Raw genomic sequence first — 14,151 nt, 5'->3', positions numbered from 1 at the left:
CGTTTCTGGTCATCTGTCAGATGAAGCTCTATCGGTCGCAGGGTCTCAGTTTCAAAATGTTTACGACTTGTTATTCAGAATATAATTTTCAGTTTCAGTGATTTTAAAATCTAGAGTAGAGAAGAGCAGTGCACGATGGAAAGTGAAAGAATTAAAACTTCAACACACGGTGACCCGGAAAATACGATGACTTTACGGATAACATCTTGTCGTGAGCTAATACGGTAAACCGCGTTATTGATATATCATAAAACTACATATTGCCAAAAAAAAAAAAAAAAAGGAATCGTAAAAGATACGCGATACTTTACTGAAATGAAACAACTTGGTATCATAACTGACGCATGCAGAATTATACAATATGGACAACATCTTGTTGTAGCTAATAGTAAACCGCTTTACTGATATATAAATATGTATGGACAAAAAGGAACCGCAGAACTTAGACGAAACCACAAAATACAAACTTTAGAAAATGAAACACCTTGGTATAACTGACGCATGAAGAATTATACAATACAATTTATTTCAATTTATATAAAACCTCCGTTAGTTGTAGACATCCTAGGTTTCCTAGACTTGCCCCAAGTCGACCTCTCTTGTTTTCTCGGCGTTTTTTTTAATCCGAGCGACGAAGTCGCGAGAGGTCGTGCGCCCAGTAAAATAAAAACGAAGCGGGCGGCGGACTTTGCGAAAGTCTATAGGTTTTCTTATTTTGTGTGGAAGGTTCTGGAGGTCAAATAAAGGTCGACTTTGGAAACTCTTTGAATTGGCAGTAAATGTGCATGGTATATTTCAAAAAAGATTCCCAAAAATTACCATAATGGAAAAATCCTTTTTAAGATTTGCTTTTTATTTTCTAATGCTGTACAAGGAATTTCATCTTTCAACATGCACAGTGGCTTTGGGTAAGTACAACCCAATATTTTTTTTCTCAATATTTTTGATCAGTTACTTGATAATATCATATAAATATGATAATACATGTGCAAGTACTGAGTGCCTAATACGTTGTACGAAGAAAATATTAAATCCTAAGTTGATGCGTTGTATCAAATGCTGTTTTATGTGATATAAGTATCGCAGTACGTTTCCTTGTGATCTTCCTGCATTTATCTCGTGTCATATACTTCATTATTTATTATTGTTTTATAGGGTTTCTAACAAAGTAGTCTTAAAAACGATCGTCTTAATTTTTTTCCCGAGGTCAAGTTTGCAAGCAAACTCTTTAAACATCTGTTTATTTTTAGATAATTTTGTTTGCTTATTCTTCATGATCATTAGAGCAATATTGTTTCTGCTACAAACTCAACTTCATAAAACTAAAATGGAAAGAAAGCGAAAAAATATGCAAGATAAAGGGAGGAAACCTCATAACTACGGAAACAGAGAAAAAGTGGGCGTTTATCAATTCCAAGGTTCAACAAATTGATTTCCCGCCAAACGAATGGCATATTGGGTTAGGGAAGGTGGGGCAAACATGGACCTGGATCAACAACCAAAGTCTAACAATAGATAAATGGCAGAGAGTAGGATCTATAGAAGAGCCTGATGGGTTTGGAAGGTGCGCTGCTATGTCGAAAAATTATCCTAAAGGAACATTTGGGCTGTTCAAAGAAATAACATGTTCAAATGAACAACTTATGTCAATATGTGAATACAAAGCTGAAAGAGGTAAGCCACAGCGTGGGATATTCGTACCATTTTCTCAAGCCTTTCCTCCTTGCCCTTGCCCTTGCCCTTGCCCTTGCCCTTGCCCTTGCCCTTGCCCTTGCCCTTGCCCTTGCCCTTGCCCTTGCCCTTGCCCTTGCCCTTGCCCTTGCCCTTGCCCTTGCCCTTGCCCTTGCCCTTGCCCTTGCCCTTGCCCTTGCCCTTGCCCTTGCCCTTGCCCTTGCCCTTGCCCTTGCCCTTGCCCTTGCCCTTGCCCTTGCCCTTGCCCTTGCCCTTGCCCTTGCCCTTGCCCTTGCCCTTGCCCTTGCCCTTGCCCTTGCCCTTGCCCTTGCCCTTGCCCTTGCCCTTGCCCTTGCCCTTGCCCTTGGCCTTGTCCTTGTCCTTGTCCTTGTCCTTGTCCTTGCCCTTGTCCTTGCCCTTGCCCTTGCCCTTGTCCTTGTCCTTGTCCTTGTCCTTGTCCTTGTCCTTGTCCTTGTCCTTGTCCTTGTCCTTGTCCTTGTCCTTGTCCTTGTCCTTGTCCTTGTCCTTGTCCTTGTCCTTGTCCTTGTCCTTGTCCTTGTCCTTGTCCTTGCCCTTGTCCTTGTCCATCTCCTGACCAACATTTTTTCATTTATAAGGTATATCCAGCTGCAATGAGTCCTATCCAAGTGGTTTCTGTTATGAAGTAGGACCTGGACCAACCCCAAAGCAAAGGGATAAAATCCTGTCCACTGAAACAATGTTTACTAATGTCCATCGAGGGATAACAGAGACTACACCATTTAATTTCGGTAGGTTATAAAACTACAAGTGGAATCAATTCCAACAACACTCTGGATTACTTTCGGCGGGGCAGGTGCTGTCGTATACCGCTGTGGATGGTGTGTTTTTGTTTTTGTTTGTTTGTTTGTTTGTTGTTTTTTTGTTTGTTTGTTTGTTTTTGTTTTGTTTTGATTTTTTTGTTTGTTTTTGTTTTTGTTCTTGTTTTCGTTTTTTTTATTGTATTTGTTTTTGCTGCAGCTGCTGTTCTTGTACTCGTGTGGCGTCATTTTAGTCATTGTGAAGGCTTAACCACTTCATCATTGAATGTTACCAACAACATAAAGTTAATTATTACAAAAACTGAAGCTTAAAAACCCCAATGATTGATTAATAACGGTCACTGTTGCAATGGAAATTTTATAGGTCAGTTTCATAAGAAGTTAAATAGGATAGTGTAATCAAGGTAATAAATATCGATAGTTGCAAGTCTGGCCAGAAAGAAGTACAACACGTAGTAGAAAAGAGTAGAAAATGTTTATCTCCACTACTCCCTTCCTTTCCCACTGACCTCTCCATGCACACTGAGCATGCTCAATGTACCTTCAATGTGACTGAGTCCAGTTGATAAAGGTAGGCAAGAGTATTTTAATCAATTGATCATTTGGTAGGGACCTACTGAACTTTCTACTGAATCAGTGCAAGTTTGCGCGATTTCTTACAAAGTATTTCAACGATTTATATATTATGCATTCTAAGATACGTATCTTGTACGAAAACAACGTAGAGGGTAGTTGGGCCATTCCAAGACCATAGTAAATCTTGGATCTGCATTATCGATGAGTTTTTAGTCCAAGATTACGCCGTTACTTTACGATACTTAAGCTGGACATTAGAATCTTATTTCCCTAACTACAAATTAACAGCTGTTTAATTATGGTATACGAACATGCAAATGAATTTTGATTTTTTAATTGATGTGTTGTTCCACCACTCCTTTGAAGTTTTACTAAAGGGAGAGGCCTGATATAGAGAGCTAGATATTCAAGGTATGTGGGCCTTAACCTCAAACTTCTACTGAATGATTTACGTTTCATTGCCGACTGACATAATCATGTAACCATACACCATGCGTGACTGCATAATATCAATTAACTTTTCAATGATTTAGAAATCATAAGACAAATGTGCCATTGAGGGAATCTGAATATGCAAAGTAGGTCTACAACCCGAGACACTATCACCAGCCAAAAGGATGATATCAGTTAATGTTCTTGTATAAAGTAAATTATTTATTTGAGATTCTAGATTGTAAAAGAACAAATATATAGACATTTAGGTTGCACAGAATGGGATTATTTGTGGTTCGAGTACAGTTTGTTGTGATGCTAATGGCGTTCAGGATGTTATGGAAGACATCATATGCAAGCGGTAAGTGCACGTTTGACAAAAAGTTATAATACTGTACAATCGTTTAATCGGTTCCCCAAGGATATTTTATTCGCATCAAAAATTAAGCTTGAATACGTAGAAATCCATTAAATCTTTAGACTTTGCTGCAACATTAAAAAAAGTATTGCACGGTGCATCTTTTTTGCTCAGCGTTTGATTTGTGAATGTCACGAAAAAAGTTGTACCTTTTCTTGCATGCGAAAAAAAGACATAAAAATGAGTGTTATTTGTTCTTATCTGCTTGCAATACTTGTAGAATTTAGTGTACAAATAAATTATATATATATTTCCAGACTGTTCCTTCTATACTCTTCACGACATAGCCACGAATTGGCGAACAGCCCGATTACAATGTCAAGCAAATGGAGGCGATTTATTGTCTATGGAAACAGTTAAAGAATACCAATTCATCAATAAGACAATACAAAGTCAAAATAAAGGAAAAAATGAATGGCATATTGGTTTAACAAAAACTAGAACGGGACCTTGGAAGTGGATTAGTGGTTATAGCTTGACTATTGATAAATGGCAGCCAAACGAACCAAGCGGAGACAGCCATGGATATTGCGTTATTATGGCGAAAAACTGGCCACCGGGAACTCATGGACTATTCAACGATCTTAACTGTAATATTTACAGAATGTTTATATGCGAATACAAAAACGGTGGGTTAGTTGGCAGTGTAGATTAACAATATTATAGATTTTTATTCTTTGAAAGATGATTTTTTTCACTGATGACATATGACACTTGTCCTCAATCGGTTTTGCTATATCTTAGTCTGTTTATCTTTTTAGAATATTCGAGATGTTTCTTACTGTAATTCCTTGTTGATTCAGATCCACTATGATTCTTCGCATTTTAACGGTATACTTAAGTAAACTTTGGAAATTGTAAGACTAGATATATTGTTAGTTCGTTTGAACTGTCTCAGACTCCACATCATCACAGCTTATCTCTATTTTTGGAAACTAATCGCTGAACATTGTGGCTCAAGTGCAACGTTAATGCCTACCGATTTAATGGTCATACTGGTCGTACTGAGAGGCATATATACCAGCTGTGAAACATAACTTTATTCAGTGATTACAATTTAAAAAAAGATATTTTAATAGAGCGAACGTTTTGCCAAGAGGGAAGAAGCAAAGACAACTTTGGTCAACCTTGAGTACTCAACCCAAAGTTGCTATAGACGGGTATTGAACAACGACTCATTAAGACATAATTTGTTGACATGTTTTTCAACAGAAGTCAACCATACGCAAGGTGTTTTAAAATTCTGTCCAACTGTAACAACAACCCAACGACCTACTGTGACCCCCTCTCGTCGCACCAACATCAAAACTACCATGTCTAATGAGTTGACCTCGCTATCTATGTCACACGCTGGTACGTATTTGCTTATAGATGTCCTATCAGGTTGGCATATACGTATACAAGACAACTTTTTTTTTTTTTTGAGGGCCGGTCTTGCCTATAGGTCTTGCCATTAAAAATGTTTGCAATATTTAACCTCGTTAGCCGGTTAACTACCATATATGTTATTGGGATCAGGTTTTATTTGTAAACGAATCAATTGACTGAGTCAATTTGCGCACAGGAAATATTAAGTTAAGTTAGATAAACAATTATGATACACTCGACCTTACTGCTTTTTTTTCGCCCTCTCCAGATCCACCGGCCACTCCTGAGCCCTTAACGGAATGGACTTCAAGAAATGCATCAATACGTAAGTAAACATGTGCACGATCCAGTCGTCGTGGAAATCATGTTCAATTCCACGCAAAATGAAAACTATCAAGTCTAATTGAGCATTCCATCTAAAACATTTTTGCAATGGACCCAAGGCGATGCCCCGGGCCGAAGACGATCCTTTGCTCAAGCAAACATGTGATGGAGGTCGCGTGACAAAAAGCCCATTCTTGACTTTTTATTTCCACCCTCCCTTTTGTAATATACAAAATATTGTTGCATGGACTGATCAAGTTAATGTTGTCTCCTGTGAAGAACTATTACGCAAGGCACGATCACGGATTTAAAGCAATCCGTTAAACCATCCGTTAAATCATGGTAAGCGAGATTACTGGTGCATGATCCAATCAGAATGCGTCGACCACGGTAATGGCACAGCACATAGCACGTTCGTGCCGTTAATGAATCTTCATATGTGATTTGCTCGAAAAACAATTTATAGAAAAATTCATAGTCATGAATGACCATCCGCATTTATATTTTCCATCTGCGTTCGGAAACTACTTCTTATGAAGATGTATTTTTCAAATTCACATTCCTTTTTATCATTACTTTTTCTAATTTCATTTTCTTTTCATTTACTCTAAAAGTTTCACCAGATCCTCAGGCTTTAGGAACATCCTCTCCTGCAAATGCACCCGAAGGTTTTCCTACCATGTTGGTGGCCATTGTTCTTGGCATTCTCTTGGCTGTTGGAATTTGCATGTTTTTTGTCGTTTTCTGGTGGATGAAACGAAAGTCAGGTAATTAGAACGATAATGAAAAATAGCCGACGCTTCGTCGCCGCGAAAAGTAGGTTTTATATTGGACGTTAATAATGACCAAGGCGTTTTCATAACATTCCATAAGAACGTCCCCTTCAAAATTTCGTGTTTTCCGATAGTGTCATGGACACTTTGACATCAGCCAAAACCCTATTTTGGGAAAATGTGTGAATCCACGCGTGCTGTTTAGATGCACTACTAATAAAGCAATGCTAGATAACTCTCCAGCCAAAGTCGCACACGCTCATGCAGTTTTTATTCAACAATTAATTTTGGTTGGAGCCCCCCGGGGGGTTGGAGGTGGATAGTGGATCAGCCAGTAGTGACCTTGAACGCCCTATACTCATTCGTGCAAACACATTCTTTTTGTGAACCAGCCGCTTTAATTCTTAAATGAGATTGTTTCTCACTCATAGTATATTGAATACTAAATACTTGTTGTTTTTACTCATTGACTTACTATTGACTTTAGGAGAGTCGAAATCCAAGAAAAAACCCTGGTAAGTTAGATTCTAAAAGTTTTATGAATTTCGCACCTCTACGTCATTCGTGCGCAATTATACTTATTGACACCTGACGGGCTCAAAACATATTAAGTGACTAGAAACATTGCCACTGCAGATTTTTCAAATGACCTCCCATCGGTCATCATATCTCTATCAATCTATTGCGCACCCCCTCAAAACAAGGTGCACTTGCGTTCGCAGCAAGATGGACATTAAACTGAGTCCACAATCATACTGAATCAAAGAATAAATATTCTCCGTTTCTACGTTAATACGTCGACGTTGTATTGGAGGTATTGAACAGACGATTCCTCATAGGATTCCTTTGTTAATGCCACCAACATGGCCGCCATGACTTTGCCTCAATTGGGAATGGTTGCAAACCACCAAAAGACCATTTTTTGAGTTACACATTACCGTTTGTTGTGTTCCTTGATTATACCGTCTCTTTTATTCAGCCTTAACCTCGTATCAGTGTCTAAATATTCACACATACCAAGGGTAAAGTTAAGAATGCACAACTTCAACAATACAAACACCTTACACACAATACAAACACATAAATATTGTCTAAGAAATAGAGGCTAACCCTGAGCAACAGAGAACTCGAAGTATTGGTTATAACACCGTTTTTTTCTTTGTATTATGAAGGCAATCATATGCAGTATCTACGCCTATGGCTGAAAATAGAGCTTACCTAACAAACCAGAGGAACAATACCCCAGGTCAAGCAGTAGGGACTGAAGATATGCAGCTATATGCAGAACCAGATGTTTTGTACGCCGAGATAGCTGATGACTACTACCTACAACCTTGTGATTCTTTTGATTCTCCAGCGCCGTCGTCCACACATTCTGAGGTGGAATATGCTAATTCACCGAGTCCATCGACTCCACCGACAGGATACGCAGACTTGGTACAAAACCCAGTCTATGAAAACCATATGCCATATCAACCTCTTAATAAATACCCAGGAGAAATAGAAGAAGACGAAATTGCTGTTTGAACAACACTACATGCAGAGCAATAGTACAAGTGAGAATTGCCAAGTATAGGAGCTCCATAGATAAAAAGGGTATTCCGGCCTTTTTATGTATGCTTTAAATGTGAACCAGCGGAACCAGTGGATTCAAGAATTGTTCTTAAAACAGGAATGTTTCCTTGAGAACAAAATATAAAATTACAGACTTCTCTTATATATGAGATTGCACTTGAAGTACATGCCATATCTGGCATCTTAACAAATGCCCAGAAGAGGTGGAAGAAGACTAAACGCAATGCTATATGACCCAGTAGAGTTACCAAATACAGCTTCATTAACTATGGTTGCTCTATGTAAAAAAGATTATATTAGGCTGCAATTGTAGGACTTTTGCGCTTTCTATGAGTCATGATGATGATGATGATTAAGTATATAGTAGTTCCATAGATAAAAGAAATTATATGAGACTTCACTTGTGTAGGCCTCATACGCCTCCTATGAGTCATGATGATGATGATGATGATGAGGTATAGTGGCTCTATAGAAAAAAAGAGATTATATAAGACTGCACTTGTAGTGTTGATTAAGCGCACGCGCGAGACTAACATAGAAGAGGTTATCAGTTGCATGATGCTTCTTTAACTACGTTTTCTCTAGGAAGTGGCGCGTTTTGCATGCTCATAGAACTACATGTATAGTAAGCGCAAATTTGGGGTTTATATGAATGCAAATCATTCCACACTCTTTTAATTTTGCGAAGATACATCACAGGCAATGCAATCGAACAAGTAAACAATGCCGGACAGGGTGCCTGCCGGACACCAAGGTAATATTTTAACTGTGTCTATCAAGCATGTCTGTGGACATGTGTAGCTTATACATAGTGGACATGTGTAGCTATACATAGTGGACATGTGTAGCTATACATAGTGGACATGTGTAGCTATACATAGTGGACATGTGTAGCTATACATAGTGGACATGTGTAGCTATACATAGTGGACAGGTGTAGCTATACATAGTGGACAGGTGTAGCTATACATAGTGGACAGGTGTAGCTATACATAGTGGACAGGTGTAGCTATACATAGTGGACAGGTGTAGCTATACATAGTGGACATGTGTAACTATACATAGTGGACATGTGTAGCTTATACATAGTGGACATGTGTAGCTATACATAGTGGACATGTGTAGCTATACATAGTGGACATGTGTAGCTATACATAGTGGACAGGTGTAGCTATGCATAGTGGACAGGTGTAGCTATACATAGTGGACAGGTGTAGCTATACATAGTGGACAGGTGTAGCTATACATAGTGGACATGTGTAGCTATACATAGTGGACATGTGTAGTGGACCTCACTCGTATGTAAACTATATTTAAAGCCTTGATGGTGGACGTGTAGCTTATACATAGTGGACATGTGTAGCTATACAAAGTGGACCGGTGTAGCTATACATAGTGGACAGGTGTAGCTATACATAGTGGACAGGTGTAGCTATACATAGTGGACAGGTGTAGCTATACATAGTGGACATGTGTAGCTATACATAGTGGACATGTGTAGCTATACATACTGGACATGTGTAGCTATACATAGTGGACAGGTGTAGCTATACATAGTGGACGTGTAGCTTATACATAGTGGACATGTGTAGCTATACATAGTGGACATGTGTAGCTATACATAGTGGACATGTGTAGCTATACAAAGTGGACCGGTGTAGCTATACATAGTGGACATGTGTAGCTATACATAGTGGACAGGTGTAGCTATACATAGTGGACATGTGTAGCTATACATAGTGGACAGGTGTAGCTATACATAGTGGACATGTGTAGCTATACATAGTGGACATGTGTAGTGGACCTCACTCGTATGTAAACTATATTTAAAGCCTTGATGTTGACATTTGCACTTGTGATGTGTAGCTACGATTGTGAGACAGCTATAAGCCTGCTGTCGTGAAAACAAATATTTTTCGAAATATAATTATTAATTATTAGTATGAGTTTCTAAAAATTACTAAAATTAGAACAGTCATTTCCATGGCGACATATCTTATATGTGCGGTTCTACCAGATGTAATTGCGGAACTCAAATCTTAAATAAAACGATTTTTTCTAAAACATTGAAATTGTATTTTCTATGTGCATTCCAGGAATGAAAGCAAATACCCCCCCCCCCCCCCTGCACGTAAACAGGTTTTTCATGGTAGGTAGATGTACTCTGGCTGACCAACTACATAACAGTTCAGCTAAGGAATGGTCAACGCTTAGCGTGCGTATATCCGGTTCTGGATGCACGTGGTAGGTTGTTAAGTACGAAAGAAGGGATATACGCACAACCAAGCATTGACCATTGCTTTTATAACATAACAAAACCGTAAGAAATATTTGTTCAAAAAACAATTCCAATTTTGTTCAAGCGAAATCTTCATTACATAGCGCGCGCTACTCAGGCACCTGAGCGTGCACCATCCATTTCTGGATGCACGCTCGCGCAGCTAATTAACCAATCAGAGCGCGCGTTATGTCGTGGTATGTTATAATAGTGGTTATACATTGTAGAGTGTGCGCGCGACCAGGTAAAAAGCAGCATCACAGTTATTAATTTATTTTTCTTAACTCATGTACTTAACAATTGCGCATGCCGATCTCTTTCATTTGCTTTTACGTGCGCGCACCTCTGCTCAACAGTGATTCATTCTGGCTGGAGTGGTGTAATGTAGTTGGTTAGAAACAAATTCAGTTAAAATAAACTCAGTACTTGTGGTCAGTACATCGTAGATGTTAGATGTGGATATGCGCGCACACTAATAATTAACAAAACTTATCGGTATTGGTGCGCTCAGATGAAAGAGGAATATGCACTCAGTTGTAACGGCTGTTAAGATACAAACCAGTTTACATTAATCTTATTTTTTAGAAATGATTGAGTTATATTGTCGCGCACATCTATTTAACAAAAGATTGATGCGCGCAGCTTGGCAGTGTCTGACAGTTCGATACATATTAACGTTATATCTTTGCGGTTTGGTGCTTTTTTTCAGTCACATCTCAATGATCCATTCTGACTGACCGCCACCCGCACGAGGTACCAATTAGCATTCCGACTGCTGTGGCATTTCGTAGATTTTGTGTGTATGTTTTAGAGTCGTTTACAGGTACTGAATGAGATGGGCTATTAGTGGTGTGACTTAACCGGATTACTAGTGAATCATTCGTTCTACATTTAGCTAGTGTACAGTTTATCTCCTTTTGATTTTCTTACGTCCGCAGTTCCTCCTGTCCGTGCAGTACTGAAGGCATGTACTTCCCCTAGCGCCACATCAGTATTCCAAACTATTTGTTGCTATATAGGGACTGTAGTCAACGATTTTAGCGCATGACTGATGCCTAACCAGACGTACGGGACTACAAAAAATCAATATAATTCGATTGAAATTTGGTGCTTAAAAAGTACCGTAGTTGAAACAGTAGAAAGTGAAAGAAATATTCATCAAAGTTAACCTCAAAAGAGAATTTTTTACTGAAAACTAAACTGTGTCACGCGCAAATTGTATGCGTGGGCTCCCTGTGTTTCTAGTTCACGTGTGTATCCATCATGCTTCAGGATCGTGCTGCGAAGAAGACAAGATGGCGTACAGGAGAAGGTGCGATATGATGACAAGAACTTCATAATTAAACGGTAAGAAATGCTTCTACACGTTACTAAACTATACAGACATTGAGATAAGGCTCATTTCTTTCTCCTTGGAAGTTTAGTTCATGGTCTGAGGTTTGTTTTCTTCCTAAAAAAAGCTTTTCTTTCGAGCAGCCTGCCCTAAACGGCCCGTTTGGTTTGATGCACGTGCAAAGTTTTCTTTACCAAAAACTTCATAAACTCGATTGTTTTATGCTCAACAATACCGCAGATACTTGGAGAAAGAAAAAAATCACTTTATTTTAAGTTCTTTTTATTTTATTTTAAGGCGTTTTGCTAAAACTTGGATGTATATTGTGATTCCAATAATTTGTCCAACACCAACTCACACTCCCTTGCCTCTCCCAAAATAAATATTCGAGGTATTTTTTCAAGAGTTGGAATTCTAGAATGGTTTAAAAATGCATTTTAAAAATGTTTTATTCCAAAGAAAAACACTTCATAGATGTTTTAAACGTTGAGGTTGTGAACCAAAGTTCCCTAGGAGGTGTCCCTAAGCAGTTACCCCCTCCCCCTAGGAGGGAGTTGGTTAGTATTTGAAACGGTAGAAAATGAAAGAAATATTTGTCAAAGTTAACCTCAAAAGAGCAAACTTTTACCTCAAAAAATGCAACACTAAACTGTGTCACTTGCAAATTGTGAGTGTGGGCTTCCTGTGTTTCTAGTTCACATGTGTATCCATCATGCTTTAGGGTTGTGCAGCGAAGAATACAAGATGGCGTGCAGGAGAAGGTGCGATATGCTGACAAGAACTTTGGAATTAAACGGTAAGAAATGCTGCTACACTTTACTAAACTATACAGACATTGAGAATGGTTTAAAAATGCATTTTAAAAATGGTTTTATTCCAAAGAAAAACACTTTATGGATGTTTTAAACATTGAGATTGTGAGAAAAAGTTCCCTAGGAGGTGTCCCTAAGCTTTCACCCCCTCCGCCTAGGAGGGAGTTGGTTAGTTTGTGAAATTGCACTTCTACTGTTATTTTGGAGCTCTTTTTCATAATATTTGGGTGTGCCTTAAATATACCCCCTTATACCCACACTCTTTTCTAGTAACATGTTATTTCCAGGATAGATGCATATTGGTTTTGAAATTGGGATCTATGGGGCAAACATTGCAAGAAGAGACCATTTTGTATAAGATTGACTTCTCCTAATGATAATTTTAATTTTTATGCCAAATATTGTTTTAAACTATCCCCCCCCCCCCCCCCCCCCCCACCAAAAAAAAAGCATATAGTTTTGGAACTGTTACATTTGTACCTGACTTGGCAAATTGGGTAAGGTCAATTAGCATCTGGTATCCAAAATGTTAACATATTACTGGAAAATATTAAAATTATATCAACAATGCAGTTGAAATCTGCTGATTTGAAGTTGTTTGCCTGCTCAGCAACCGCATGAGTAATCAGACTATATTACAATGCAAAAACCATCATCGCATCTATCTGGAATAGAACATATTATTTTATCTAAATTCAAGGATAGAGGGATTGATACAAATATTTTGGGACTTTCTGAAATGAAACATAGAGACTGCTCAACATACAGGACCATCATACTGACACTTTTATTCTTTTTTCTAGTCTTCTAACAAATCATCAAGGCCAAAAGGAAAAGCATATTATAAAGTAGTTTATCGTAAATTAATTTAGAAAATGTTTAGTAAATTTATACAAACGAATTAATGTAATTGAATAGATTCTGTTATAAATTACTGGTAATTTATTTGTGTAATTATACTAAACATTTATTCACCTCAGGCTTGACAAATATTGTTCTGTATTTTCCTTGGTTTGTCCTTGGTAAATATTGACCAAGATTTACTTTGTCTTTGGTTAATAACTTTAGTTTTAAAATACTATCTACATACAGTAATCATTGTATTGCTGTATGTAGATATTTTTCACCACTTTAAGAACTAGGCCACAAAGGTTGTGTAATCTTTTTATTTCAAATAAAAAGTGAGCACACCCTTTGTTTTGTTTTGATATACATGTAATTTACTAAATGCTGAGGAATTATGCACAAACACTGGAGCAGACAACTGGCTGACTTGGAATCATCTCAACTTACTAACAATTTGATATCTTTTTTATTGAATTTTGTTTTTGATTGCCATTGATTGATTTACATGATATCCATTTATTTGATTGACTTTGATATTAATGTTGAATGTATCTGATTGCCATTGATTTTTTTCAATTGCCATTGATTTTTTGTTATATATATTCATGTTCTTATGGAAAAGGTTTTTTCCAGATTTTTGTGCAAATATATTTTTATATATCTTTGGCAATATTTAGAGAAGTTTTCAATATGCACAAATTAAATTTTTAGTTTATCGTGAATAATTCAAAATTACAAAACGTGTTTGATTACAAGATTAGGAAAAAAAGCTTTTTCATATACAAATTGCTTTGAAATTCCATTTTGGTATTGATGCTTTTGTGTGTTACAGTATTCTTCACTGTTATAACTGCCTGTGGCACTCTGTGCACAAATAATATAGGACTTTGATAAATCAATCAAGATTTTTTTCTAAAAGGATATTTTGATTTATATTTCGGCCAA

The 14,151-nt window shown here is 37.7% G+C and overlaps 2 protein-coding genes and 1 long non-coding RNA gene across 3 annotated transcripts; all 3 read left to right on the top strand.

Moving 5' to 3' along the window:
• The first annotated feature begins 584 nt into the window (after positions 1-584).
• On the top strand, positions 585-2,777 carry LOC148911875 (C-type mannose receptor 2-like). The gene is made up of 3 exons (XM_089029102.1): positions 585-908; positions 1,285-1,674; positions 2,289-2,777. Exons 1-3 carry the CDS (start codon positions 824-826, stop codon positions 2,450-2,452), a joined length of 639 nt encoding a protein of 212 aa, XP_088885228.1. The 5' UTR covers positions 585-823; the 3' UTR covers positions 2,453-2,777.
• Positions 2,778-3,375: 598 nt separating this feature from the next.
• Positions 3,376-10,001, top strand: LOC116288497 (uncharacterized). Its single transcript, XM_089029101.1, has 7 exons — positions 3,376-3,840; positions 4,155-4,526; positions 5,110-5,250; positions 5,534-5,590; positions 6,204-6,356; positions 6,850-6,877; positions 7,535-10,001. Exons 1-7 carry the CDS (start codon positions 3,759-3,761, stop codon positions 7,887-7,889), a joined length of 1,188 nt encoding a protein of 395 aa, XP_088885227.1. The 5' UTR covers positions 3,376-3,758; the 3' UTR covers positions 7,890-10,001.
• A 1,497-nt stretch (positions 10,002-11,498) lies between these two features.
• On the top strand, positions 11,499-13,805 carry LOC116288496 (uncharacterized). Its single transcript, XR_004196190.2, has 3 exons — positions 11,499-11,562; positions 12,270-12,344; positions 13,164-13,805. It is a non-coding gene; the product is annotated as an uncharacterized LOC116288496 (long non-coding RNA).
• Positions 13,806-14,151: the final 346 nt, after the last annotated feature.

This window comes from Actinia tenebrosa, unplaced genomic scaffold (assembly GCF_029948245.1).
Source record: "Actinia tenebrosa isolate PJP-AT-01 unplaced genomic scaffold, QUT_ActTen_1.0 PGA_scaffold13__45_contigs__length_12533684, whole genome shotgun sequence".
NCBI lineage: Eukaryota > Metazoa > Cnidaria > Anthozoa > Actiniaria > Actiniidae > Actinia > Actinia tenebrosa.
The sequence above is the reverse complement of the archived record's forward strand: the minus strand, read 5'-3'. Positions and strand labels throughout refer to the sequence as shown.